The sequence below is a fragment of the Microtus oregoni genome, unplaced genomic scaffold (genome assembly GCF_018167655.1).
Source record: "Microtus oregoni isolate MIOR12 unplaced genomic scaffold, Mior012 000006F_ref0000085, whole genome shotgun sequence".
In the NCBI taxonomy this organism is placed as follows: Eukaryota; Metazoa; Chordata; class Mammalia; order Rodentia; family Cricetidae; genus Microtus; species Microtus oregoni.
In genome coordinates, this window is record NW_024543065.1 from 60691111 (window position 1) to 60716373 (window position 25263).

At 49.1% G+C, this 25263-nt stretch overlaps 1 protein-coding gene across 2 annotated transcripts in view; it reads left to right on the top strand.

Moving 5' to 3' along the window:
• Cep89 (centrosomal protein 89) overlaps nucleotides 1-19664 on the top strand; it is a 49516-nt gene extending 29852 nt beyond the window's left edge. The window contains exons 13-19 of one of the 2 annotated variants that reach the window (XR_005974528.1): nucleotides 4040-4155; nucleotides 6213-6393; nucleotides 6677-6844; nucleotides 8675-8816; nucleotides 9436-9617; nucleotides 12063-12152; nucleotides 15767-15814. Coding sequence is in view for 1 of the 2 variants with exons in the window: in XM_041653863.1 (XP_041509797.1) it covers nucleotides 4040-4155; nucleotides 6213-6393; nucleotides 6677-6844; nucleotides 8675-8816; nucleotides 12063-12152; nucleotides 15767-15936; nucleotides 19311-19551 (1108 nt within the window). In the remaining variant the exon portion in view is untranslated. Of the gene's footprint in view, nucleotides 1-4039; nucleotides 4156-6212; nucleotides 6394-6676; nucleotides 6845-8674; nucleotides 8817-9435; nucleotides 9618-12062; nucleotides 12153-15766; nucleotides 15937-19310 lie in introns of those variants that run through there. The other variant, XM_041653863.1, reaches the window with a different exon arrangement.
• The last annotated feature ends 5599 nt before the right edge of the window (nucleotides 19665-25263 follow it).

The following is a 25263-nucleotide window of genomic DNA, read 5'->3' on the forward strand; positions in this document are numbered from 1 at the left end:
AGTATATATATTTTTTATTCTTTCTTGAGACTAGAACTCTATGTAGACCAGGTGTTAAACCCACTGGGTGACAATAAGACCAATACCACAAATTTTTGAGCCAAATTGGAGACAGCTTTATTAAATACTGGTCAAGATGATGGACACTGGCCTGGTCTATAAGAGCTAGTTCCAGGACAGGCTCCAAAACCACAGAGAAACCCTGTCTCAAAAAACCAAAAAAAAAAATGATGGACACTGGCCAGGTCCATGCCTGGGATTCCCAGAGAATGGTGCCAAATTATATTAGTCAGGGGCTTATAAAGACAAATGCACAAGGCTACCTACATACTTCTCACTTATGTATGCTCCAATCAGGTCAAGAATGCATCCTAACAGACTTCCTGCCTACTACCTTCTGCTTTGTGTGACCCAGCACACCCTGTGCAGCTGGGGCAGCCAAGTGTGCTTGCAGGAGTGGAAGCGTGTGACTTCTTATCTTACTTGAACAACAGCCCCCAGCATTCCAGGCTCTCCTGAGTCTGTGGTCTCCAACGCGTCCTTGGGGTGGGCTTGGGCAACTACAAACCTTGGTGCCATGACTTCCCCTGTTGAACTTGCTTCTGGCTGCCATGCTTGGGTCTCGCCTTTCCCCCAATCCTGTGTTTCTTCACTTGAACCTTGCACTCTGATGGCCTTTCGGGAAGGTAAGCTCACCCCTTCCTTGCCTCCCGGCGGCTCCCTATACTGCACAGCCCTGTGCACACTTGAGTAGCATCTGTCCGCTAACACAGGAGCACGTCAGTGAAGTCCTTGGCCACATCTACTCTACGTTCCTAATTTCTCCTGGCCGGGGAACTTCAGGCTTAGTGGGCATTAGAAAAGTGTAAGCGAAGTCTGAAGTTTTCAACTTCTTTTACACAGCACATCCCGATCACGATTTTCCTTCTTTTCACTCCTCCCAGCTCCTCCCGCCACCTCCCCCAAATCCACTCCCCACTCCATTTCTCCTCAGAAAAGAGCAGGCCTTCAAGTGATGACAGCCAAAAAGGACAAAGCAAGATAGAATAAGATAAGGCAAAAACCCTCATTGCGAGGCTGGAGAAGGCTACCTAATAGGGAGGGAAAGAATCCCAAGAGCAGACAAAAGACTTGGAGACACACCCGCTCCCACTGTTAGGATCTCACAAAAGCATCAAGCTAACAGCCATAACAGATATGCAGAGGACCTAGTGCAGACCCATGCAGGCCCATGCAGGCCCATGCAGACTCATGCAGACCCATGCAGGCCCATGCAGGCCCATGTAGGCCCATGCAGACCCATGCAGACCCATGCAGGCCCATGTAGGCCCATGCAGGCCCATGCAGGCCCATGCAGGCCCTGTGCTTGTGGCTTCCATCTCTGTGAGCCCATATGAGCCCTGCTTAGCTGATTCAATGGGCCGTGTTCTCCTGGTGTCCTCCATCCTCTCTGACTCATGTAAACTTTCCTTACCCTCTTCTGTGGGGTTCTCTGATCTCTGAGGGGAGGGCTCTGATGGAGACCTCCAATTTAGACCCTCCGCCTCTGCTGCAGGAGGAAGTCTCTGTGATGATGATTGGACAAGGCATTGGTCTATAGATATAGCAGGCTATCGTTAGGAATCATTTCGTTGATTTTCTTTTTCCAGTCATTTAGTTCTATCCCAGGTCTCTGGGCTCATCAGCCTCTGGCTCCTGACCATCCAGGAAGTATCAGGCATGGGCTCCCTCTGTGGCATGGGCTCCCTTTGTGGCATGGGCTCCCTTTGTGGCATGGGCTCCCTCTGTGGCATGGGCTCCCTTTGTGGCATGGGCTCCCTCTGTGGCATGGGCCTCAGTTAAACCAAACATTGGTTGGTCGCTCCTGTAAGTTCTTCACCACCATTGCCCCAGCACATCTCACAGGCAGGACAGACTGTAGGTGAAAAGTTTTGTGTCTGGTCGGTGTCCAGGTTTCTCTTTCCGTAGCCTGCAGAGTACCTTCCCATGCCAAAGAGACTAGAATGAAGGCTCCAAGCCCACACCAGTTTGGGCTCTATGTTCATGAGCTGTGTGCACGTTGTCCTCAGCAGTGGGGCCCTGCTGTCAGTTTTCAGAAAGGTACCTTCTGTCCTAGCATTGCCCTGGGTTGTTTAGGGATTTCCACGGAACCCCCTTGACCAACAACCAACGGCTCAGCCAAGTGTAACCCAGTCCCTCTACTGGAAGCCTTGCCTGACTGTAAAAGACGGCCAATTCAGACCACGTATTCTCCATTACTAGGAGTCCTCACCAGGATCCTCCTCAGATCCCAGGACGCTTCCCCTGCACTGGGTTTCTACACACATTCCAAGTGCTCCCCGATTCCTCCACCCCGCATCCTTCCTGCTCCCATCCCCACCCTCCCCCAGTCTACCCTCAATTTACCCTATCTCCCCTTCCCAGAGAGCTCCCTGTGCCCCTCCAGAGCCTCCTCTTCGCCCCGCTCTCTGGGTCTGGATTGTAGTTTGATTTTCATTTACTTAACAGCTAATATCCACTTCTAAGTGAGTCCATACATATTTATCTTCCTGGGTTTAGGTTACCTCCCTCAGGATTTTAAAAATTAGAACAAAAGAGAGGGAAGAGAGCCAGGCATGGTGACACCTGCTGGCATCTAAGTATTTGGGAGCATGAGGCAGGGGGATCATGAGTTTCAGGACAACCTGAACTTAGAGTGACACCTTGTCTCAGAAGGAAAGCAGAGCAGCAAAGGGTGAAGGAAGCTGGGAAAAGACGTGAAAGGAAAGAATGACGGGAGGGAAAGTCCAAGAACAGAGAGACCCGTCCGAGGTGGAGCGGTGGGGTGGGGTAAGGAGGCTGACTCAGCCTCGTGGGCAGCCCCCTCGGGGATGGGCAGCGTGTTCGGTCACTGTTGCCCTAGCCTGACTCCACTACCATTGTCTTGTCTTCCACTGCCTTTCTTAAGGTACTAAGGTCCTTTAGCTCGTCCTAGCTGGAATTTTCAATTATGAAAGCATTGCATAAATGGGACTTTCTTGTGGGGAGATCAAGGCTGAGTGTATTTGTACAGTTTTAAGACACTATTCCAAAGCCATCTAATAAGTTGGGGTTTTTTTTCCCTGATTTATTCTTAATATTACTGACTTTTTTCTTGTTCTTTAACCCACTCCCTTTCTGTCTGTCTCTCATTAGAAAAGAGCAGGATTCTAAGTGATAACAACCAAGGTTTGTTTGTTTAGCAGTTTCAAGGCAGTTCAATCTGGCCTCCACAGAGCTCTTCCTGTCTCAGCTTCCCAAGTGCTGAGGTTCCAGGCTTGTAACACACACCTGGGTTTCTTCATTCATTTGTTTTTTAAATGTGTGTGGGTATCTTGTCTATGTACTATGTGTGTGCCTGGTGTCCTTGGAGGCCCCAAGAGGGCATCTGATGCTCTGGAACTGGAGTTACCACGTGGGTGAGTTGCCACATGGATGCTGGTTATCAAGCCCAGGTCTTCTGGAAGAGCATCCAGTGCTTTCTCTCGACCTCTGAGCCTTCTCGCTAACGTTATATTTTTACTGCTTGGGAAATTAAAGTCTTGCCTGTTGTCTAGGCCTGCCCTCAAGTCCCGAACTCAAACAGTCCCTCTGCTTCAGCCTCAGGAATGCTTGGGACTTTGGAAGTGTGGCTGCCATGAGCAGCTGCTACTGATTATGAGTGAATGGTTTCAGAGTAAAATGGGACCTTCCAGCATCCAACGATGTGAGTTATATGGGTGCAGGATTAGATGCTCCAGTGTAGGAGACCCAGCTGCCCGTTTGTGACTGTCTCATCTGAGTGCCATGCACGCGCAGTCCTCTGTCCTCTGCCTTTGCGCAGACGGGACTTGTCACCTACCTCTTGCTGTTGCTGCTGCATCCATCCCTCAGGCATGACTGCTGCCCTTTCCCCCACTTACCACACATGGTGGCATTTGCTGGGAAAATGGCGTGGTCGACGTGAAAGCATGCACTGTGGCGCATTCCCGCGGGCTCTCGGCACCTGAGCACAGTGTTTGCTCTCTTGAATCACTCCTAGGAGGCAGCTCCAGGCTCAAGCAGAGCTGGTTCTAGATGAAAACAAGCTGTTGATAGAGCAGTTGGAGATTCAGCAAACAAAAGCCAGGGATGCCCACCAGGAGCACCTCCAAGAAGGTGAGTGAGTGAGTGACGGAGATGTCCTAGAAGATGGGGCTGGGGCGGGGAATCATACTTTCCAGAATTGTAAGGCGTCATGCTCCGCGCATTCTCAGTGTTGGGTCTGCAGTCAGCCCGTGTGTTCTCTGATCCCCTGTAAGGTCAGCTGAAACAGCTGTGGGAAGGATAGCGTCTGGGAAATCGGAAAACTTACAGAATGAAGTGTTTGAAACAACCCAAGACTGTTTTCTCAGATATTTATTGAGTGCACAAAAAGTGGAACTTTGCTGGGCCCCCTTTCCCTTCTCTCCCCACGCCCTATATGCCAAGAAGCACATTCACTTTGAGTTACAGCCTGTCTCAATCAGTGCTGTATTGCTGGGAGAGACATCATGATCAGGGCAACTCTTATAAAAGACCGCATCTCACTGGAGGCTCCCCATCATGGTAGGGAGCTTGGCACGCACATGGTGCTGGAGAAGTAGCTGAGGGCTTTCATGGGCACAGAGAGAGCATGAGACTGGGCCTGGCATGGGATTTAGAAACCTTAAAGCCCACCCCCAGTGACACGCCTCCTCGAACAAGGCCTCACCTCCTCATCCTGCTAATCCTCTCAAATAATGCCACTTTCTGATGACTAAGCCTTCAAATCTGTGAGCCAATGGGGGCCATTTGTATTCAAATCATCACACATCCCTAACCCTAGGGTACTGAGACAGGGTCTGCTGTGTAGTTCTGGTTGGCCCAGAACTTGGCAGAGTCCAGGGTGCCTTTGAAATCACAGCCCTCCCACCTCTATCCCAGTGCAAGGGAACAGGAGTGTGCCACCACTTGTGGGTGAACTGTTGATCCTTTCTTCTGCCAGGGCTGAGGGCATCATAGGTTAAACGTCTGGTTCTCCAGAACTTCCCAGGAGTACCTCTTCTCCCATGCGTCCTCCCTGTCCCTAGAGCCGCCATAGCGGAAGACTGTTAGGGAGTCAACTTGAGAGTTGCTTCCCTTGCTTTGACTAAATCCAAATAGGAGCCCCCCATATAGTGGCACCTCCTCCTATGCTCCTTGAAGAGAGGGGTCCCAGACCAGGAGTCTGAAACAGCGTGCCTTGTCTGATCGCTGTGAGTGTCACTCTTTCCTCTGTCCCTGCTCACGTAACAACTCCCTTGGAGGGCTGGAGACATGGCTCAGCCGTTAAGAACACTGGCTGCTCTACCAGAGGACCTGGGTCCAATTCCCAGCACCCACATAACAGCTCACAACTGTCTGTAACTCCAGTTCCAGGGGATCAGACACCCTCACACAGATATAGATGCAGGTAAAACACCAATGCACATAAAGTAAAAATAAATCTTAAATAAAAGCAAAACAAGAACAACAAAAACCCACAACTCCCTCCGCACCTCTGAGAGTCCACTGCCAGCCTCTGTTGCAGCTGCAGCTCCCAAGCTTCGGGTCCAGGCTGGCCTCAGGGTCACTCCACAGCCAAGCATGACCTTGAACTTCTGATCCTCCTGCCTCGGCCTCCCAATCGCTGAGACAGTAGGCAAGTTCCACCAAGTCTGCTTTATTTTCTCTTGTGTGCAGTACTGGGAATTGAACCCAGGACTTCGTGTGTGCGAAACAAGTGCTTTACCAGCTGAGCCCACCCCCAGCCTTAAAAGGTCATTTGTGTAAGATAACTGATTTTTAGGAATTAGCCTAAGACCTGATGCAAGCTACGCAAACGGCACCCCGCTGAGCCACATCCCTGTCTCCCTTTGGTGCCGTTTTTTGTTTTTTGAGACAGGGTTTCTCTGTATAGCCCTGGCCATCCTGGAACTCTCTTTGTAGACCCGGCTGGCCTTAAACTCACAGAGATCCTCCTGCCTCTGCCTCTTGAGTGCTGGAATTAAAGGCCTGCACCACCACTGCCCACCTAACTCCCTACTTTTTTAAAGATAAATTTTTGAGATAGGATCTCACTCTGCGGCCTAGCCTAGCCAGAGCTCAGGATCCTCCAGTGTACCACTATGCCTAGCTAACACGCAGTGCAAGCTTTAGTCAGTCTCCTGTGCCACGGCTTGATCTTTCCCTTCCAGTTTCTAAGCTGACGAAACAACTCATGCTCCTGGAGGCAAAGGCCCAAGAACAGGAACAGCAGCTGGAGAAGAGCCAGGGGCAGCTGGGGAGCTTACAGGCTAGATGCCAGGAACTCAAAGCACAGCTGGGCAGCAAGATCGCCATGGACGTTCATACATCAATTGTCAATGAGCTGAAAAGGTGAGTGCGTCGCCTCAACGCAAGAGGTTGCCTGAGCCCTCCGTGTGAAGCGTAGAGTAGACAGAGGTTGCTCAGTTTTTGTTTTAGTCTTGCTTTTTGGGTGTCCACTAGGGCCTGGAATCTGGCTGCCAGCCATCTGCTTCCTTTTAGCCTCACTTGATTTTATATGACCCTGTACACGGCGTGTGCTCTACCCACAATGCACTGTGCAGAGGGTGCACTGTGCACTGTGTACTGAGTATGTGTCACTGTACATAGGTGTCTGCCATTTCTTGTCCTTCAGCCAGTTACAAAAGGAAGAAGAGAAAGACAGCGCTGAGATGGAGGAGCTGCTGGGGAAGCTGACAGCCCTACAGGTGCAGAAGAAGAGTCTGCTTCTGGAGAAGAACAGCTGGACCAGCAGAAACAGAGCGCTAGAGGCTGAGCTGGAGCGCACGCGCAAGACAAACAGGTACCCTGGGGTGTCTGTGTGTGGGTGCTCGCGCATGTGCAGAAGCATTTCGTTTCCTTTTTATCTTCATTTTATTCCTTTTATCTTTTCTTTCTCTGATAAGGACAATAAAATGGAAAGTGATAACCAAAGGGACGGATATCAGAGTATAAGTGTGACAAAAGCCTTTCTGTGGTTCTGTAGTTCTCAAGAATATGCTTCAGATGTTGATAACCACAGGGCAGCCCTGGGCTCTAGACGGTCTCCTAACCACCTCCCCAAAGCCTGTTTTTTCACCACTACATCCCAGTTTTCTTTCTTTTTTCTTTGTTTTTAATACTTATACATTTATTTATTTTTTGAAATATCTTTTATTCTTTGACTGTATTATACATGTATATATACTTTGGATCTTGATCATTTCCTCCCCCTACTCCTCCCTTCCCCACCTGTATACACACACACACACACACACACACACTACACCTACCTACCCACACACCACACACATACATATACCACACACACTGTGCGTATACACACATGCATGCACACATACACACACACACACACACACACACACACATACAACAGAGCAGTGTATCCCCTTCCCACCTTAATATGGGATCCCATTTTTAAAAATATCTTTTAAAATGAATCAAAAGTTAGGAGACTAATATTTAATTTTCTGATTCATTGCTAGCCATTCTGTGAGTGCTGTTTTGTTGTTTGTTGTGATAGGGCCCACATGGTAGGGCAGGCTGGCCTGGAGCACTAGCAGTCTTCCCAGATCAGCCTCACAAATGTGGGGATGGTAGCATGCCCGCGCGGCTGGCTGAGATGGTAGCATGCCCGCGCCGTTGGCTGAGATGGTAGCATCCCCACGCGGCTGGCTGAGATGGTAGCATGCCCGCGCTGCTGGCTGAGATGGTAGCATCCCCACGCGGCTGGCTGAGATGGTAGCATGCCCGCGCCGTTGGCTGAGATGGTAGCATGCCCGCGCCGTTGGCTGAGATGGTAGCATGCCCGCGCCGTTGGCTGAGATGGTAGCATGCCCACGCGGCTGGCTGAGATGGTAGCATGCCCGCACCGTTGGCTGAGATGGTAGCATGCCCGCGCCGTTGGCTGAGATGGTAGCATGCCCGCGCCGTTGGCTGAGATGGTAGCATGCCCGCGCCGTTGGCTGAGATGGTAGCATGCCCGCGCGGCTGGCTGAGATGGTAGCATGCCCACGCGGCTGGCTGAGATGGTAGCATGTCCGCGCCGTTGGCTGAGATGGTAGCATGCCCGCGCGGCTGGCTGAGATGGTAGCATGCCCGCACTGCTGGCTGAGATGGTAGCATGTCCACGCCGTTGGCTTTTGAGTCTTGTTAACTGGATCAGGACTCAGCCCTGACACCTGACTTCATACTAAATTTACTTACTTCTCAAAACTTAAAAGAAGATGTACGTTGCTGGACAATAGCACTTAATTGGTTAATTCTGCAGTGTTATGGGTTGGGACCCAGGGCCTTGTACATACTAGCCAAGCTGTCTGTCACCAATCCACGCCCCATCCCTAAGTCTACTAGTATTTAGGTATTAAATGGTATGGTGGCACATGCCTTTAATTCCAGCAGGCGATCTCTGTGAGTTTGATGCCAACGTGGTCTACACAGTGAGTTCCAGGACTATATAGGGAGACTATCTCATTTTTAAAAAACTATATACACACACACACATATAAACACATACACATATGTACACAGACTTACTGGTTTTTAAACATATATCTGTATACATGTATTCACTCCACCCAAGCTGCGCGCGGGCTCACTTGTTTTCATTTTCCACCACTGGGGACCTCTGCAGGCGATACCAAAAGAAAATCGATGGCCTCAGAAAGCAAGTGGAAAAAGCCATGGGGAAGGAGATGTCTGCCCACCAGTACCTGGCAAACCTGGTGGGCTTGGCAGAGAATGTCACCAAGGAACGAGACAGTCTTAAATATTTGGTGAGTCTTCTCAAAGTTATGTTCTGTGAACTTAAGTTTTATTGTAAGTGTGACTTTTTAATACTATTTTTTAAGCAAATATATAAAATCTTCTGAGTTTAGTATTTTAACCACACTTAGAAATTCTCCAAAATTTTATCTTTTAACCATGGGCAAAACCTTTTTTTTTTTTTTTTTGAGACAAGGTATTGCTGCATAGCCTAGGCTAGCCTCGAACTCGCGATCCTCCTGCTTTCCAAGTACTGAGATTATAGTTCAACCAAAACATGTTTTAAAGAAAATCAGCCAGAACTTCTAAATAACAGCAAATGTTATTCTAGAAGGTCAACTGTGGGGCCGGGTATGGTGGTGCTTTGCCCATCACACAGCAGTGGGTGTGTCTGTGTACCCCTTTACCCATGGCCTGAACAGCTCCCGCCAGCAGATGAGTCCTGAAGATTACAGGTGCAGGGCTGGAGGGGCAGCTCGGCAGTCGCGTGCATGCCCCGTGTGTGCAAGGCCCTGGGCTTGATTCCCAGCTCTGAGGGAGGGAGCGAGAACTGGACTCCTGGAGTTAGGTAGCGGTCTCCTACAGATGTAGTAGCAGGGAAGGGAATTAAGTCAATTATTGGTGTCCTAGATGCTGGAGCAGCGCACAGCCAGCAAGAACCTGGCACGGTTCTAGACATTCCCACACTGATTCAAAAAGATGTCTGCAGCAGATTGTGTGGGCGAAGAAGACAGCTGCTCTCTGTGTCAAGCCATGTGCACTCAGAAAGTTCTCATAGATTCCCCAAGCTCCTCCCAGGGGCGGATTTCCAGGTGACGTTTTATAAGCCTTCTTACTCATTTGAATTTTCTCTTTTGTGTGTTTTGGACACATAGCACTTCCCTGCATATAAATGTGCATGGTTTTTCCCCATCATAGCTGCTAGCATGTCATATTAATGAGTGTCTTGATGAGAGACCAAGGGGACATCATGTGTGTCAGAGAAGAGAGGTGGGGCTATCAAGGGTGTTAGGAAAGTCCTCCCCAGGGCAGTGGGCAGAGGCTTTAGCCCTTGCTTATAGAGGAAGAAGTAGAAATAGCGGGGAGCTTGAGGGAATGTTGCTACTTATTTTTAATTAAAAAGAAAAACACACTAATTGGATGTGTCTTGGTATTTTCTGTACTTAGTGTTACAAGGCATTGTTCACGATGTGACAGTGGCTGGCAGGGCTCCAGTAAGTCTCATTGTACATTGCCGGCCATTTCCAAGCTGTGATTGGTTACTATTGTGAGGAGTGAGGGTCACAGCATCACTGCGCATGACAGAAGACAGCCTTGTTTTCCACTGGGCATCCACTGTGCCATCTCTCAGGCCCCCTTACTGGCAATGTCTGAGTCCTTCCTGACTCTGACCCAGCATGGTAGGAACCTTATAGCCATTCAGATCTTCAGCCTGGGGCTTCCTCTGAAAAGTTGCTGTCCTGGCCACAGTGCTGAACATGAGGTGTTTTCTGTCACTGCACCTAGCACCCCTTCCTGCCACACGCCCACTGGACTGTTGAGAGGGCCAGCAAAAGCTTGTTGGAAGGTGCCAAGCAAAACTGTTCACCTGGAGTACCTTCCTGAGGATCTGCCCGCCTTACAGTGTCGCAGTAAATAGAAAGCCATCTTATCCCATGGCAGGACACACGGGGACCCCCCATCCCTGGCAAATGAACTCTCCTCCCGCGTGGGCCATAGAGTGGCACAGTCTTTTGTGGTACAGCCGGGATACTTTCCAACTTCAAGTAGCCACTTCAGACCCATACCTCAGCCTTATGGACCAGGTGTGGAACTATCATGGAAGCCGCACACTCTGTATATAAAGATTTAGAAGTTGTAAGTTTAGCCAACTTGATCTTGTAATGGCCTGAAAGCCAGGTCACTGAATCAGAACTGGATGTGGGCAGAGGTGCTGCCCTGCGCCTGGTTCAACTCATCAGCAGGACATCTGATATACCAAGGCCCTGTGACAACTTGGGGAGCTGACAGGGCACTTGGGGTCCTGTATCACCCAGACCAGGACTACATTGGCTTCCCCACTGGTCACATCCCTCCTGCACTCCAGTGTCTCTTGATTTCCCCCCCGCCCCCAGTCTTTAGGAAAGGCCTTCACTGCTCCGGGCAGTGTCTGCTGATGGCCAGGGGTCACATGGAACTTTCAGTGCCCTGTTTGGTTTCACCTACTTCTGTTATACCTTTCTGAGGGAGACACCGTAGTCTGGGGAGTAGATATGGAAACTGCCGCTGGACACTTCTTCCTGTGGGCTGGCGCACGTCATTAGCTTTCTTTCCTTCCTCAGATGCCAGCTGCCACCACTAGGCTGCCTTAGGAGGGAGGCACCGCAGACGTTTCTCCTTCATTCTAGCATCTGGGACCCTTAGTGGTGTGTGGGAGCTTGTCTCCCATCTGGGGAGCAGTGCCAACTGCTTGGCTTCAGATGGCATCCCTCTTGGCTATGCTGTCTGCCATGCTGATCTCAGAAGAGCATCAGGTGTTTGTATTGTTTCTGTCACTCCCTTCTATTCTGTTGTGATTACATGAGACAAGTGATCCCAACACTTCTTCCTTGAATACTAATGAAGGAACCACGGCCAGAAGCTGCTTAGGAAAGGAAGAGTTTCTTGTGGCTTGTGGTTCCAGAGGAAGAGTCCATAACAGCAGGCATGGCAGCAGGCAGCCAGGGCAGGAAACTAGGAGGTCCCGTCTCAGCCACACACAGGAAGCAGAAGATGCACTGGAAGTGGGGCGAGGCTAACAACTCTCAGGGCTCACCCCCAGTGATAGACTTCCTCCAGCAAGGCTCCACCTCCTTAAGGTTCCATACTTCCCAAACAAGGCCAGCCACTGGGGACCTGTGGGAGACATACCTCATTCAGACAGCTACAGGAGTGCTGTGTCCACTGGCATAGCGATGTGTTCTGAAGCCCTTAGAGGCCTAGTCTGAGGGACCCCAGCTCCTCCTTTTGTACCTAGGAGAGATGCCCAGTGTGGTCCCCATCCTTGTTGGTCCTTAGTCCTTGTCCCAGCTCTGCCCACAGCCCTCTCAGGTAGTGAGCTCCTTTGTGACTGGGGATGTTCTCTGTAGTGTGTGCAGGGGGAGGGGGGGCGCTAGGGATTGGACCTGGGGCCTCACGAATGCTGGGCAGGTGGTATGCCAGTGGGCTAAGACCCAGAGCAGTTCACAGGACTTTCTGTGTAAGCTAAAGTAATGCTTCCTTTTCTACCCTCTCCACAGGCTCAGTGTTTAGAGAGTGAGAAGCACGGAGTCCTCAACAAAATCCTGAAAGGCAACATTCGCCTGGGGAAGCTGGAGGAGAGGGTGAAGGTAAGCAGCTGTCAGTGCGTGTCTCCCCGTGGGAAAAGGGCTTCCGAGGGGGTCTGTGTGTCTCACACGAGAAGAAAAACTGTGCCGGACTTTGCTGGCAGACAGCACCTTGTCCCTCTCAGGTAAGCTGTGGTTTGCTGCATAATGAAACACCATGCAATTATTTGTTTAAAAAAAAAATACAGGGAAGTCTGCTGGCTCAGTGCTTAAGTAATGTCTTTAAGACATTTTAAAGATTTGTTTATTATGTATACAGTGTCCTGCCTGCATGTATGCCTACAGGCCAGAAGAGGGCACCAGATCTCTTTATAGATGGTTGTGAGCCACCATGTGGATGCTGGGAATTGAACAGGGGTCCTCTGGAAGAGCAGCCAGTGCTCTGAACTGCTGAACCAGCTCTCCAACCTAAAAATTATTTTTTTTTTAAAAAAAGCTTTTTTTTTAAAACCTGAAAATGTAAAAGTTGTACACAGTTCTTTTTGTTTTGTTTCATTTTGTTTTTTGAGACAGGGTTTCTCTGTATTACAGCTCTAGTTGTCCTGGAACTCACTTTGTAAACCAGGCTAGCCTTGAACTCACAGAGATCTGCTTAAAGGTGTGTGCCATCACCGTCCGGCCCCAGTTCTTTTTTTAAAGAGACCTTCTTTTATTTTATGTGTATGAGTGTTTGCTGAGTGTTTGTACACCATGAGCATCCTGGTGCCCGCAGAAGTCAGAAGACAGCAGATCTCCTGAACTCTGGATTTAGAGATGGTTGTGAGCTAAACCTGGGTCCTCAGGAAGAGCAGCCCATGCTCTTAGGTACTGAGCCATCTCTCCAGCCTCCTAGATGTATTTTTATTTTGTTGTTGTTTTTGGTTTTTTGTTTTGAGACATGGTTTCTCTGTGTAGTCCTGGCTGTACTGGAACTCTCTCTTTGGCCAGGCTGGCCTTGAACTCAGAGATCTACCTGCCTCTTCCTCCTGAGTGCTGAGATTAAAGGCATGCACCACCACATTCTGGCTAATTTTTTTGTATTTATTCACTTTTGTTTTATGTGTGTAAGTATCTTTTCTGCATATGGGGGTGTCTTATCTCTGAAACTGGAGTTAAGAATGGTTGTTAGCCACTTGGAATTGAACTCGGGTCCTCTGCAAAGGCAGACAGAGCTCTTAACTGCTGATCCACCTCTCCAGCCCCAAGATTTGATTTTAAAACTTTTTTGTATTCAGTGTCTGTGTGTGATGCATGTGTGCCTTGGCTGCATGCAGTATGCATGGGTGTCATAAGACAACTTGGTGGAATTATTTTTCTCCTTCCAGCTTTATGCAGGTTTGCTGGGATCAGACTCAGGGCTTCAGGTGTCGTCAGGCAGCAAGGATCCTACCCACACTGCGTCACCTCGCCAGCCCCTCTCAGCACTTCTTAAACTGATGTCAGAGATTGAGATACATGACTCCCATAGCACTGGTATCCTAACATATGCCTGATGGTCAGTTTTCATATTTACGCTGCCTTAAGAGATGGCTAGAGGGACTGGAGAGATGGCTCAGTGGTTAGAGCCTTGATTGAATATTACTTAAAAGGCATAGGGGATACTTGAGGACCTGAGTTACATGGAAGGAGAGGTGACAAGCCAACTTTTTATCCTTTTATTGTATTTCTTAGTAGGGTTTGTACCCAGAACCATTTGTGTGCCAGGCAAGCACCTTGCCACTGAGCTACACCCCAGCCCTGGCTGAGCTCCTACATGAGACATCTTTGGTAAAGAGAAACAGCGTTGATGGCAGTGAACGTTCTTTTTTAAGCTGACAGTTGATGGAAGGATTGTCCGTGAAAAATGGAGGCATAGGTGCTAGGCCCAGCATGCACGAGTCCCTGAGTTTGATCCTTGGCACTGCCCAAAGCTGGATTGGATGGTGCACATCTGTAATCCCAGTACGGGAGGTGGAACAAGAAGGATCCCGAGGTCATGGTCACCTTCAGCTATTTACGGGATTTGAGCCTGGGCTGCTCAAAGCCCTGCCTCAAAAACAAAACAAACAAATAAAAATTGCAGAAGTAGATTAATTTGTGAAAACATCCAATTAGTTCTGCGATACAGATATTTTATGTTTCATTTTCATTTTTAGTATATTAATCCCACAAAAATCAGATATAATGCAGATTAGAAATTTGGTTTTCCTTAGATTTTATTTTATTTTTGTGTGTGTGTGTGTGTTTGTATGTGGGAGTGAGCACGTGAGTGTAGGTGCCCTTGGAAGCCAGAAGAGGGCGTCGGATCCCCTGGGGCTGGAGTTACAGGTGGTTTTGAGCAGCCCACAGGGGTGCTGGGAACTGAACATGGGTCCTTTATAAGTATGTAAGCACTCTTAACCTCTGAGCCATCTCTCAGGACTTTACCTGAAATTCTTTTTTCTTTTTTTGTATTTTTAAAGACTTTATTTTAAATTGTGTGTTAGTCCACATGAATGCAGTGCTCATAGAGGCCAGAAGAGGGCATCAGACTCTCTAAAACTGGAGTTGCAGATGTTACATAGATGATATGTTTTTCTTTTTTTTAATTAATTTATTTATTTATTAAAGATTTCTGCCTCCTCCCCGCCACCGCCTCCCATTTCCCTCCCCCTCCCCATCAAGTCCCCCTCCCTCATCAGCTCGAAGAGCAATCAGGGTTCCCTGACCTGTGGGAAGTCCAAGGACCACCCACCTCCATCCAGGTCTAGTAAGGTGAGCATCAAAACTGCCTAGGCTCCCCCAAAGCCTGTACGTGCAGTAGGATCAAAAACCCATTGCCATTGTTCTTGAGTTCTCAGTAGTCCTCATTGTCCACTATGTTCAGCAAGTCTGGTTTTATCCCATGCTTTTTCAGACCCAGGCCAGCTGGCCTTGGTGAGTTCCCGATAGAACATCCCCATTGTCTCAGTGTGTGGGTGCACCCCTCGCGGTCCTGAGTTCCTTGCTCGTGCTCCCTCTCCTTCTGCTCCTGATTTGGACCTTGAGATTTCAGTCCTGTGCTCCAATGTGGGTCTCTGTCTCTGTCTCCTTTCATCGCCTGATGAAGGTTAATATTCAGGAGGATGCCTATATGTTTGTCTTTGGATTCACCTTCTTATTTAACTTCTCTAGGAACATGAATTATAGGCTCAATGTCCTTTATTTATGGCTAGAAACCAAATATGAGTGAGTACATCCCATGTTCCTCTTTTTGGGTCTGGCTTACCTCACTCAGGATAGTGTTTTCTATTTCCATCCATTTGTATGCAAAATTCAAGAAGTCCTTGTTTTTTACTGCTGAGTAGTACTCTAATATGAAATTCTTTTGTATCATTTTTATTTTGTTTTCTGGAGTCAGAGTCTCATTATGTAGCCCAGGTGACCGCAGACTCATTTCTGCCTCTGCCTCCCGAGTGCTGGGATTACCCAGTTTCACACATTGCTGGGGACCGAGTCTAGGGCTTTGTGTGAATGCCAGGCAGGCGCTCTACCCAAGCTCCAGCTGTGCATGGTCATTCAGTGCTTTTAAAATCTAGGCTTGCCTTCCAGCTCAGTGTTGTCTGAGGCACACACATCCAGCCTGTGAGCACTGACTTCCAAGAGGCAGGAGGCTTGCTCACTGAATTTCTTCCCTGCAGGGGTACAAGAAACAGGCTGCTCTGAAGCTGGGGGACATCCATCACCGCCTGATGGAACAGCAGGAGGACTTTGCTGGCAAAGCAGCTCAGTACCAGAAGGAGATGCAGCACCTGCAGCGGATACTGCGGGAAAAGCAAGAGGTCCTGGATGAGGCTCTGCAGCAGAAACGGTAGGTTGTGAGTCTGCACACATGAGCAAGCAGCAGCCAGAAGGGCTCGGGTGCCCTTTTCTCACACTGCTCCTTTGAGGCAGGGTCTCTCTGGGATCCTGCTGCTTGCATTTTCTCAGCTAGTCTGGAAGCCAGCCAGCCTCATAATCCACTGTCTTTTGCCACCCTGGGAGCTAGAGTTACCTGTGTGTGTTTTGGGTGCCTGCCTTCTTACTCGAGGCTGGGAACCAAGCACCCAGCCTCACGATTCCACAGCAAGTGATGCCACAGCCCAGAATCACTGAGCCACCTCTCTCTCCAGCCCCTGTTCCCATTGTTGTTCTTTCTCTCTCTCTGTGTGTGTGTGTGTGTGTGTGTGTGTGTAGTGTTTGCTTGTTTTTAGATGCTCTGTAGCCCAGGCTGGTCTTCATTCCAGTCTTTGCCCCAGCCTCCCACGTGCTGGCATGGCAAGCACTCGCCAACAATACTGAGTTATCATTTTTTAAAAATAGGTGGTCCATCATCTTATTCTGTCTCTGTGAAGACACATCATGACCATGGCAACACTTATAAAAGAAAGTATTTAATTGGGGCTGACTTACAGATTCGGAAAGTTAGTCCATTATCACCATGGTGGGGAACATGGTAACATACACACGGGCATGGGAGCTACATTTGTAGGCAGAAGGCAGAGAGAGACAGAGAGAGGTGGGGTGGGAGGCTTTTGAAACCTTGAAATCTGCCCCCAGTATCACACCTTCTCCAATAGGGCCACACCTCCTAATCCTTCCAAACAGTTCTTTAGCTGAGGACCAAGCTTGCAAACCTGTAAGCCTATGGGAGTCATTCTTATTCAAAACACCACCTCCATCCTTTTCTTTCTTTCTCCTGTCCTGCTGAGTGTGGTGACCCGGGCCTGTTACCTTGGCTGTGGAGGCAGGAGGATCAGGAGTTCAAGGTCATCTTTGAACATTGTGCTGCTGGCCTGGGCTATCTGAGATCTTGTCTCAAAAAATACTTCTCCTTTGGGGCCAGGCACCCGTGTGGTGCACAGGCACACAGCAGACAAAACACTTATATACATAAAGGTAAAAAATAACATTTAAAAAAAAAAACCTGTACAAACCCCACTTTTCTATCACTTTATATTCTGCAGTTTGCTGCATGTTCAAAGTTTCTTCTCATTTATCTACTGGGTATAAATAATACTATGTTATTTGGACTCTGGGATGTTACATCTTTCTTTAGAGCTAGGAAAATTTCAGACATCATCCCTCTGGGCTATTGGTTTGTTTTGAGACAGGTTCTCACTGTGTAGCCCTGTCTATCCTGGAACTCAACTCTGTAGACCAGGCTGGCCTTGAACTCACAGAGATCCTCCTGCCTCTGCCTCCCAAGTGCTGGGATAAAGGCTCACCCTGAACTTCTGAGTGCTCCTCACGCCTTAGCCTTCTGAGTGCTGAGATCATGCAACACCACACTGCTGAGAAGCACACACGCACGCACACACACACACACACGCACACACACACGCCTACACACACACAAAATGCTGTGACTGTCTCGTTGCTTCTCAGTGTCCTTGTGGAACTCAGGTTAGGTAGAGGTCAGATCCTCTTGCTGAGCCCTATACTTGGTACCTTTCAAAGTTTCCAACTATTAGCTTTTCTGGTCTACATTTTCAGTGGTTTGTCCGTCTGTCTGTCTGTTTTCTGCTTAGCTTTTCTATTTAGTTATCTCTTCGTCTATGCTCAGTGTTGGACCTTCTCAGCCCTGAGGTTTTGGTTCAGCAACCGTTGTGAAACTAAAACAGGAGAAATACCCCGTGCAGGCTGAGGGTGCTGTTTGCAGCCGAGACAGGTAAAACAGGAGAAATACCCCGTGCAGGCTGAGGGTGCTGTTTGCAGCCGAGACAGGTAAAACAGGAGAAATATCCCGTGCAGGCTGAGGGTGCTGTTTGCAGCCGAGACAGGTAAAACAGGAGAAATATCCCGTGCAGGCTGAGGGTGCTGTTTGCAGCCGAGACAGGTAAAACAGGAGAAATATCCCATGCAGGCTGAGGGTGCTGTTTGCAGCAGAGACAGGTAAGAATAAGTTGCTGTTTGTTTGGCCCATCAGCATCAGATATACTTGATCACGGGTGGCTGGGAGGGGCATGGACAGGACATATTTCAGGATGTATGCCTGTCCCTGATTGGACCTGAGGGGAGATGTGGTGAATTATGGGTTTTGCCTTTTTAAGCGCCTGGGAACCATGACTCTTGGCCATTTCCTGGGAACCCGGGTATGGACCTGGCCAGAGTCTATCCACCTGCCCTGTATTTAATTAAAACTTGCTTCAGATTTGGCTTTAAATTGTGGTAGTGGTCTTATTCTTGACATTTCTGGAGGCCCCCAGCAAGATTCAGACCACCCACCCAAGTCTAACGCTGGACCTTCACTCTGAAACTTGAGGACTGAGGGGCCACCTCAGGAGGCAGATGCTCGGACTGTCAGGGTAAACTGCTGTGCTGAGGAAAACAGCAAGAGCCTCCGCTCAGTCATAGTCTGCCCTATTCTGTAGGACCCCAGTCTGGGATGTGGAAGGGGTTCCACTGCTCAGTCATAGTCTGCCCTATTCTGTAGGACCCCAGTCTGGGATGTGGAAGGGGTTCCACTGCTCAGTCATAGTCTGCCCTATTCTGTAGGACCCCAGTCTGGGATGTGGAAGGGGTTCCACTGCTCAGTCATAGTCTGCTCTATTCTGTAGGACCCCAGTCTGGGACGTGGAGGGGGCTCCACTGGACTTTAATATTCTCCTATCCAGGGCAAATTGTAGGATGTCGCTCACCTGCCTGGTTCTGGTTGGTTGGAAAGTTTTGTCTGTCCGTTTTCAGTGTGTGGACGGGTCTGTCTGCTCTCTCTGCTGCCACCAGCTGCCAGCCACCACTGTGCCACGGCTGCTTTTGAGCTCTCTGGTCAGTGGATCTGGGTTAGCAGGAGTTGAGATGTCTTTGGGTGCGGCCGACACTGGAGTTGTTTTACGCTGTCCTGGCTCTTGGACTGGAAACATCTGTCACTGGAGGTCTGACTGCCTCAAGGCTCATATGCGCTATTGGAATTTCTTTTCTTTTTCAAAAGATGTGCGTGTGTCCGTCCATTCATCTATCTGTCTGTCTATCTGTCTGTGTTTACACATGTGCGTGGAGACCAGAAGTTGACATCAAAGTCTTCCACAGTTCTCTCCCCTGCTTTCTTCTCTAGACCCAGCCTCTCCATCTGGTTAGACCAGTGGACCAGCAAGACCAAGGATCCACACTCAGGTCCTTGACTGACTGAGCCAACTCCCAGCCCCTGACTTGCTTCTCAGTTGGGCTGTTTTCAGCCCACCTCCTCCTTTTTTTTTTCTTCTCCAGAGAAATGGAAGGTGAGCTTGAAATGGTTCTGGAGTCCACTGCCAAGGAGAACAGAAGGATGCGAGGCCTTCTCCAGGCCACCCTGGAGAGGGGCAGCCCCCAGCACCCCAGAGCTCCTGAGGACACTTGCTACAGTGGCATCGCTCAGGGAGACCTGCTGATTGGCCATAATTTCAGCTACGGTGATGTGCAGTCTGCTGCTGCCATTGCCCGCCAGAGTCTGGGGGAGTCTGTGGCCTAGACCTCCTTGTGTGAGGTGGACTCCCCCCAAGCTCACGGTGGGTGGCTCCTCTCCTCAGGAAAGCCGGTGTGGCAAGGAAGCCACTGAGTAACACAGGGAAGAAAAATAAACCAGCCCAGGCATCAAATGCTTGTCCATGTTTCTTTTTGGCTTTAATTCATTTTTCTTTTTTAAAGTGTTAGGTATGATCCCAGGGGTCTATACAGGCGAGGCAGCAGGCTGCCACTGGGCTACATCCCAGCACTGGTCTGAGTCAGGGTCTCACTGTGCAGCCCAGGCAGGCCTTGAACGTTTGATCTTCATGCCTTACTGTTATTCTTTATAAAGATATGGGGGTGGTGGGAACCAGTCCTATGAGGGGCAGCAATCCCAGGAGGGGCAGCAGTGGGATACCCAAGGCCTCAGCTGGGCAGAGGGGGGTCCCCCAGGCCTCAGTGGATCCCCTTGGCAGGTGGGAGACCGTGGTGGGCGAGAGACAGACAGATACCCCATGCAGAGAGAGAGAGTTTGGGTATAGAGTTTATTTGGTGGGTTATGGAGGGGAAAGGAAGAAGGGAAGGGGAAAGGAGAAGGGGGCAGTAGTTACCACTTCGGAAAAGGGACTGAAAGAGAGGGAGAGCAGGCTGGAGAGGTGGGGGTGAGAGGTGGGGAAGGGAGTGGGTGGAGCTTGTCTCTTAAAGGGGCAGGGTACCCAGGTGATAGGGAAGGTCAGCAAAATAATCACACTTACCCTCCTCAGGAATGCCCTGCCACACACCTCTCTGTATTGATGTGAGATACTTCCTGTATACTGTGAATATGTGCTACTCTCATTGGTTGATAAGTAAAGCTTAATTGGCCTATAGCCAGGCAGAATATAGCTAGGCAGGAAAGCCAGCTGGAGGTACAGGGAGAAGGAGCTCTGAGTTGAGGGGATGCCAGTAGCAGGAGAAGCAAGATGCCAGCAAGCCAGTAACACCATGGCCACATGGCAAGACATAGATTAATAGAAATGGGTTAATTTAAATATAAGAGCAAGCTAGTAATAAGCCATTGCCATTGTCATGGGGCAAGCATTGAGTAATATTAAGCCTCTGAGTATTTATTCAGGAACTGGTGGGCAGGAGAGAAGCCTACTGTTATTCTTTTTTAAAAAATGCTGTAAGATCCCTGCGGCAGTAGGCAACAGAAATGCTGTAGGTCCCAAATGGTGGTAGCGGGCCATGTGGTGGCAGGCAGCGGGCTCTGGGAGCAGCCAGTCCCAGGCAGAGACAGTTGCTGGTCTCAGAGAAGTGGTGGCGGGCCACGTGGCAGCAGGCAGTGGGCCCCAGGCAGAGGAGAGACAGCTGCTGGTCCCCAAGCAATGGCTGGTTCCAGGCAGGGAGACACATGGCGGGCGGGCAGAAGACAGAAATATGGATAGACACAACATGCAGGGTGAGGTTGAATGTTTATTCAGGGGGTTATGGAGGAGGAAGGGTGAAAGGGGGGGATAGAGAGAGAGGGAGAAAGAGAGAGAGAGAGAGAGAGAGAAGAAGAAGAAGAAGAAGAAGAAGAAGAAGAAGAAGAAGAAGAAAGAGACAGAGAAGGGGGAAGCAGAGAAGTGGGGAGAGGCAGAAGAGAAGCTGCCTCTCCAAGAGGAAGATGGAAAAGAGAAAGAGCTTAGGCCAGAAGCTGAAGATCAGCCTGCCTCAGCGGATGGGGAGGGGAATGGGTGTGGCTTGTCTCTTAAAGGGACCAAAGCCATAACATTCCCAGGTCTTCCTTATAATAAAAAGCACGCACGTCAAGGAAGCAGAAAAGGAAAGGCCCAAGATGGCGGCGGGCAGGTCAGAGGTAATGGGAGTGGGCGTGGCTTGTCCCTTAAAGCAACAGGAAAGCACAACACCTACAGTTACACCACATTGCTCTTATTTATTCAGGAACTGGTGGGCAGGAGAAAAGCCTACAGTTACACCACATTGCTCTTAATGATGTGCTTGCTGCATTTTCAATGAGATCACAGCCTCTGGTCACACTGCTCCTGAGGCTGGCTCTGAGATGCTCCTAGCTGGGCCACTAAGAAAACAAGTGAAGGTCATGGGGCAGGTCAAGTTCCAGGAAATAGAAACTCAGTTCTTACAGTAAATGGAAACTTATTTTTAACAATACAGTAGCCTCTGCCTTCAAAATGGAGTCAGGTAGGTTCCTCGTTGTCAAGTGACTGTGAGAAGGATTTGAGACCTGCTGAGGCTTGGCTCTATTCAGTAAATTCTTAGGTCCTTTTGTAATGCCCAGACCACGGTGTCCCCCCAAAAAACCCAAGTTCGCACTCATATGCGAAAGCAAAGAGGCTTTATTGAAGCTTAAGATTGGACCCTCCATCTGTCCAACACAGCGGTGAGGACGAAGAGACTAAGCTCAGTTGGGGTGGGGTTTTTACTCCTGTAAGGGAGTAGGTGTGTGTGTGTGTGTGTGTGTGTGTGTGTGTGTATATGTGCTGGGCTCAGGGACTTCTGGTGATCTTATCTAATCTTATCTAATGGTTGGAATGTTCGGAATGCCACGTAATTCCCCTTAGACGCTAGCCCATCCCTGGGTGGTGTCAGCTTGCGGCTTTTCTTGGATCTAGGCGTGGTTCCTTCTGTTTGTGTGTTGCTTTCATTGGTTAATTAATAAAGAAACTGCCTTGGCTTAGTTGATAGGGCAGAACTATAGTTGATAGGGCAGAACTTAGGTAGGCAGAGAAGACAAAATTGAATTCTGGGAGGAAAAAAGAAGAGTCAAAGAGAGGCCATGGGCCGGGCGGTGGTGGCGCACGCCTTTAATCCCAGCACTCGGGAGGCAGAGGCAGGCGGATCTCTGGGAGTTCGAGGCCAGCCTGGTCTACAAGAGCTAGTTCCAGGACAAGAACCAAAAGCTACGGAGAAACCCTGTCTCGAAAAATCAAAAAAAAAAAAAAAAAAAAAAAAAAAAAAAAAAAGAGAGGCCATGGCTCCTCTGCCTGAGACATACGCTGGTTAGAATCTTTCCCGGTAAACCCCTGCCACGTGATGATACACAGATTAATAGAGATGGGTTAAACTGAGATGTAAGAGTTAGCCAATAAGAAGTTAGAGCTAGGGGACTGGAGAGACGGCTCAGAGGTTAAGAGCACTGACCGCTCTTCTGGAGGTCCTGAGTTCAATTCCCAGCAACCCACATGGTGGCTCACAACCATCTGTAATGAGATCTGGCGCCCTCTTCTGGCCTGCAGGCATACATGGAGGCTGAACACTGTGTACATAATAAATAAATAAATCTTTAAAAAAAAAAGAGAGAAGAAGTTAGAGCTAATGGCCAAGTAGTGTTTCAATTAATACAGCTTTTGTGTGGTTATTTCGGGGGTAAGCTAGTCTGGTGAACAAGCATGCCCCCTCCCTCCCACACCCAGGGTGGCTGAATTGGGAGGCAGTAGGCCTTCAAGAAATCCTTAAGGTCAATTTAACCTGACTGGTTATGGTGAGGGTGAAATTACCTGGTGCGAGTGAGAAGGGAACACGGAACACGCAACAAACCCGCTTAGGAGTTTATTAGAGGGGGCGTGTACAGGCCTGGGGAAACCAGGGTACAGAGAAAGAGAGAAATGAAGATGGCGTGTCCAGCTTTTAAAAACTGTCTAGCACAGGGGGTTGACATGGCTACGCCATACACAGATGACAAGGCTCACGCATACACGTGAGGGCTTAGCTAAGTCATAAGTGGATGAGGTAACCACGCATGCGCACAAGGGCTTAGCTGAGTCATACGTGGATGATGTAATCCACGCTGCACGTGGGTCACGCTGGGCCCTTTAACATCCCTGGGGACCGTTAGGCACTTCTGCCTGAGGGCTTGTCTGCACATGCATGGCCCCTAGAACCCAGAAGTATCAGCCTTATTTGTGATTGAAATTATTACAGAGGGGAAAGACAGAATTGAAGATTAAAGTAGTTAAAATTACATCAGGCATGGTTGAGGCATGTGGTTAGTAGCTGTCATTAGCCGTGTGGTTAGTGACTGTCATCAATCCTATCCTTATCAGCCTTACCCAGGGTGGAGTTCAACTCGTTTCAGGAATTTGGGAGGGCATACGAGAGGTAGTCTTAGTTTAACTAAAACTTAACCCTCACATTCCCCCCTTCTGATATGTTACTAGGGGGCCAATTATGGGACCCCACTATCCCTTAATCCCATTTGGTCCCCAAGTAAAGGTTGGTACCATGGTTCCTGTGCCACTTCCTAATTTTGATAACCATTTTGTGTCACGGCCTGGTGTTGGAGGAGGGTGACCAGTAAATGTGTGGTCCCCAGCCTTTGCTTTATAAACTGAATGAGTTTGTTAAGTATGCAAGGGCCAGAAGTGAGTATTACGAGTAAAATAAGAAGTGGTTCCAATGTAATGGAAATTAAGGTTATTAGTCAGGGTAAAGAATTAAACCAAGATTCAAACCAGCTTTGGTTAGCTTTGCCTTCTTTTTTGTATCTGGCCAAGCCTTCCCTAACTTTTGTCATAGAGTCTTTAACTGCTTTGAATGATCTACATAAAAGCAACCTTCTTCACCTAGAGCTGCACAAAGCCCTCCCTGTTGAGAAAGATGAGGCCTAAACCACACCTATTCTGCAGGACCACCTCAGCTAGTGAGGTCAGGGAGTCTTATAAATGGGAAATTGCATTTTCCATTCTCCCTATGTCAAAGTCTATGCTCTTACAGGTTGGAATAATGCTGTTGTTGAGTGACTGAAGCTGTCCTTCCAGTCTCCAGTCCCTCCAGGCTGGCCCCCAACTAGACACTCAGGGTGAGTGCAGTAATGGGCTCCCTCTTGGTGATTCTAGGGGAACAGAAGTGGTTGTCATAGCCTGGTGAAAAATTCAGAGTTTATACGGTAAATCAGTCTGGGGACTAGTCTAACTAGCACCCAGAATCCTTTAGTTCTATCAAGGGCACCTAGATGTAAACAGGGTGAGCCCCATGGAACAAGCCCACCAGGTATCATTTTGGGAATTAAGTAGTCCTAAGAGCTAGGTGCATTAAGGTTTGGTTGCAAAGTACCACCCAAGCAGAGATTTCTTGTGATTTCTTCCCAGTGATTTCTTGAAGAGTTAAATTGATTAAGTAAAAATGATGCAGGTTCCCAAGCGGTGGCAGTGGGCTTCGGGTCCTGACAGCAGCCAGTCTCAGACAGAGACGGCGCAGTTCCCCAAATGGCTGCAGTGGGCCATGAGGGGCAGCAAGTCCCACTAGGAGAGACAGACAGATGGGCACAGTACAAAACCATGCTGCAGATCTCCTAAGGTGGCTGGTCCCGGGCAAGGAGCCACGCAGAGGGCAAGAGACAGAGACATGGACAGGCATACCATGCAGGGTGAGGTTGGATATTTATTTAGTGGGTTATAGAAAGGAAAGGGGAGAAGAGCAGGGAGGGAGCAGAGGGGGGAAGGGGAGAAGTGGGGAGAAGGGAGAGACAGAGCTGCCTCTCTGAGAGGGAGATGGAAAGAGGAAGGGACTCAGGCTGGAAACTAAAGATCAGCTTACCTTGATGGTTGGGGGTGGAAATGGGTGTTGCTTGTCTCTTAAAGGGACAGAGCAGACCATTACATTCCCATCTCTTTTATAATAAAAAGGTGGGAGTTTAGGCACAGCAGATTAAAGGAATTGGGGCAGTGGATTCTCAAGACTGCTTTTTTTGTAGGCATTGTCTGAGGTGGGGGGGAACCTGAGAAAGCCAGGCCAC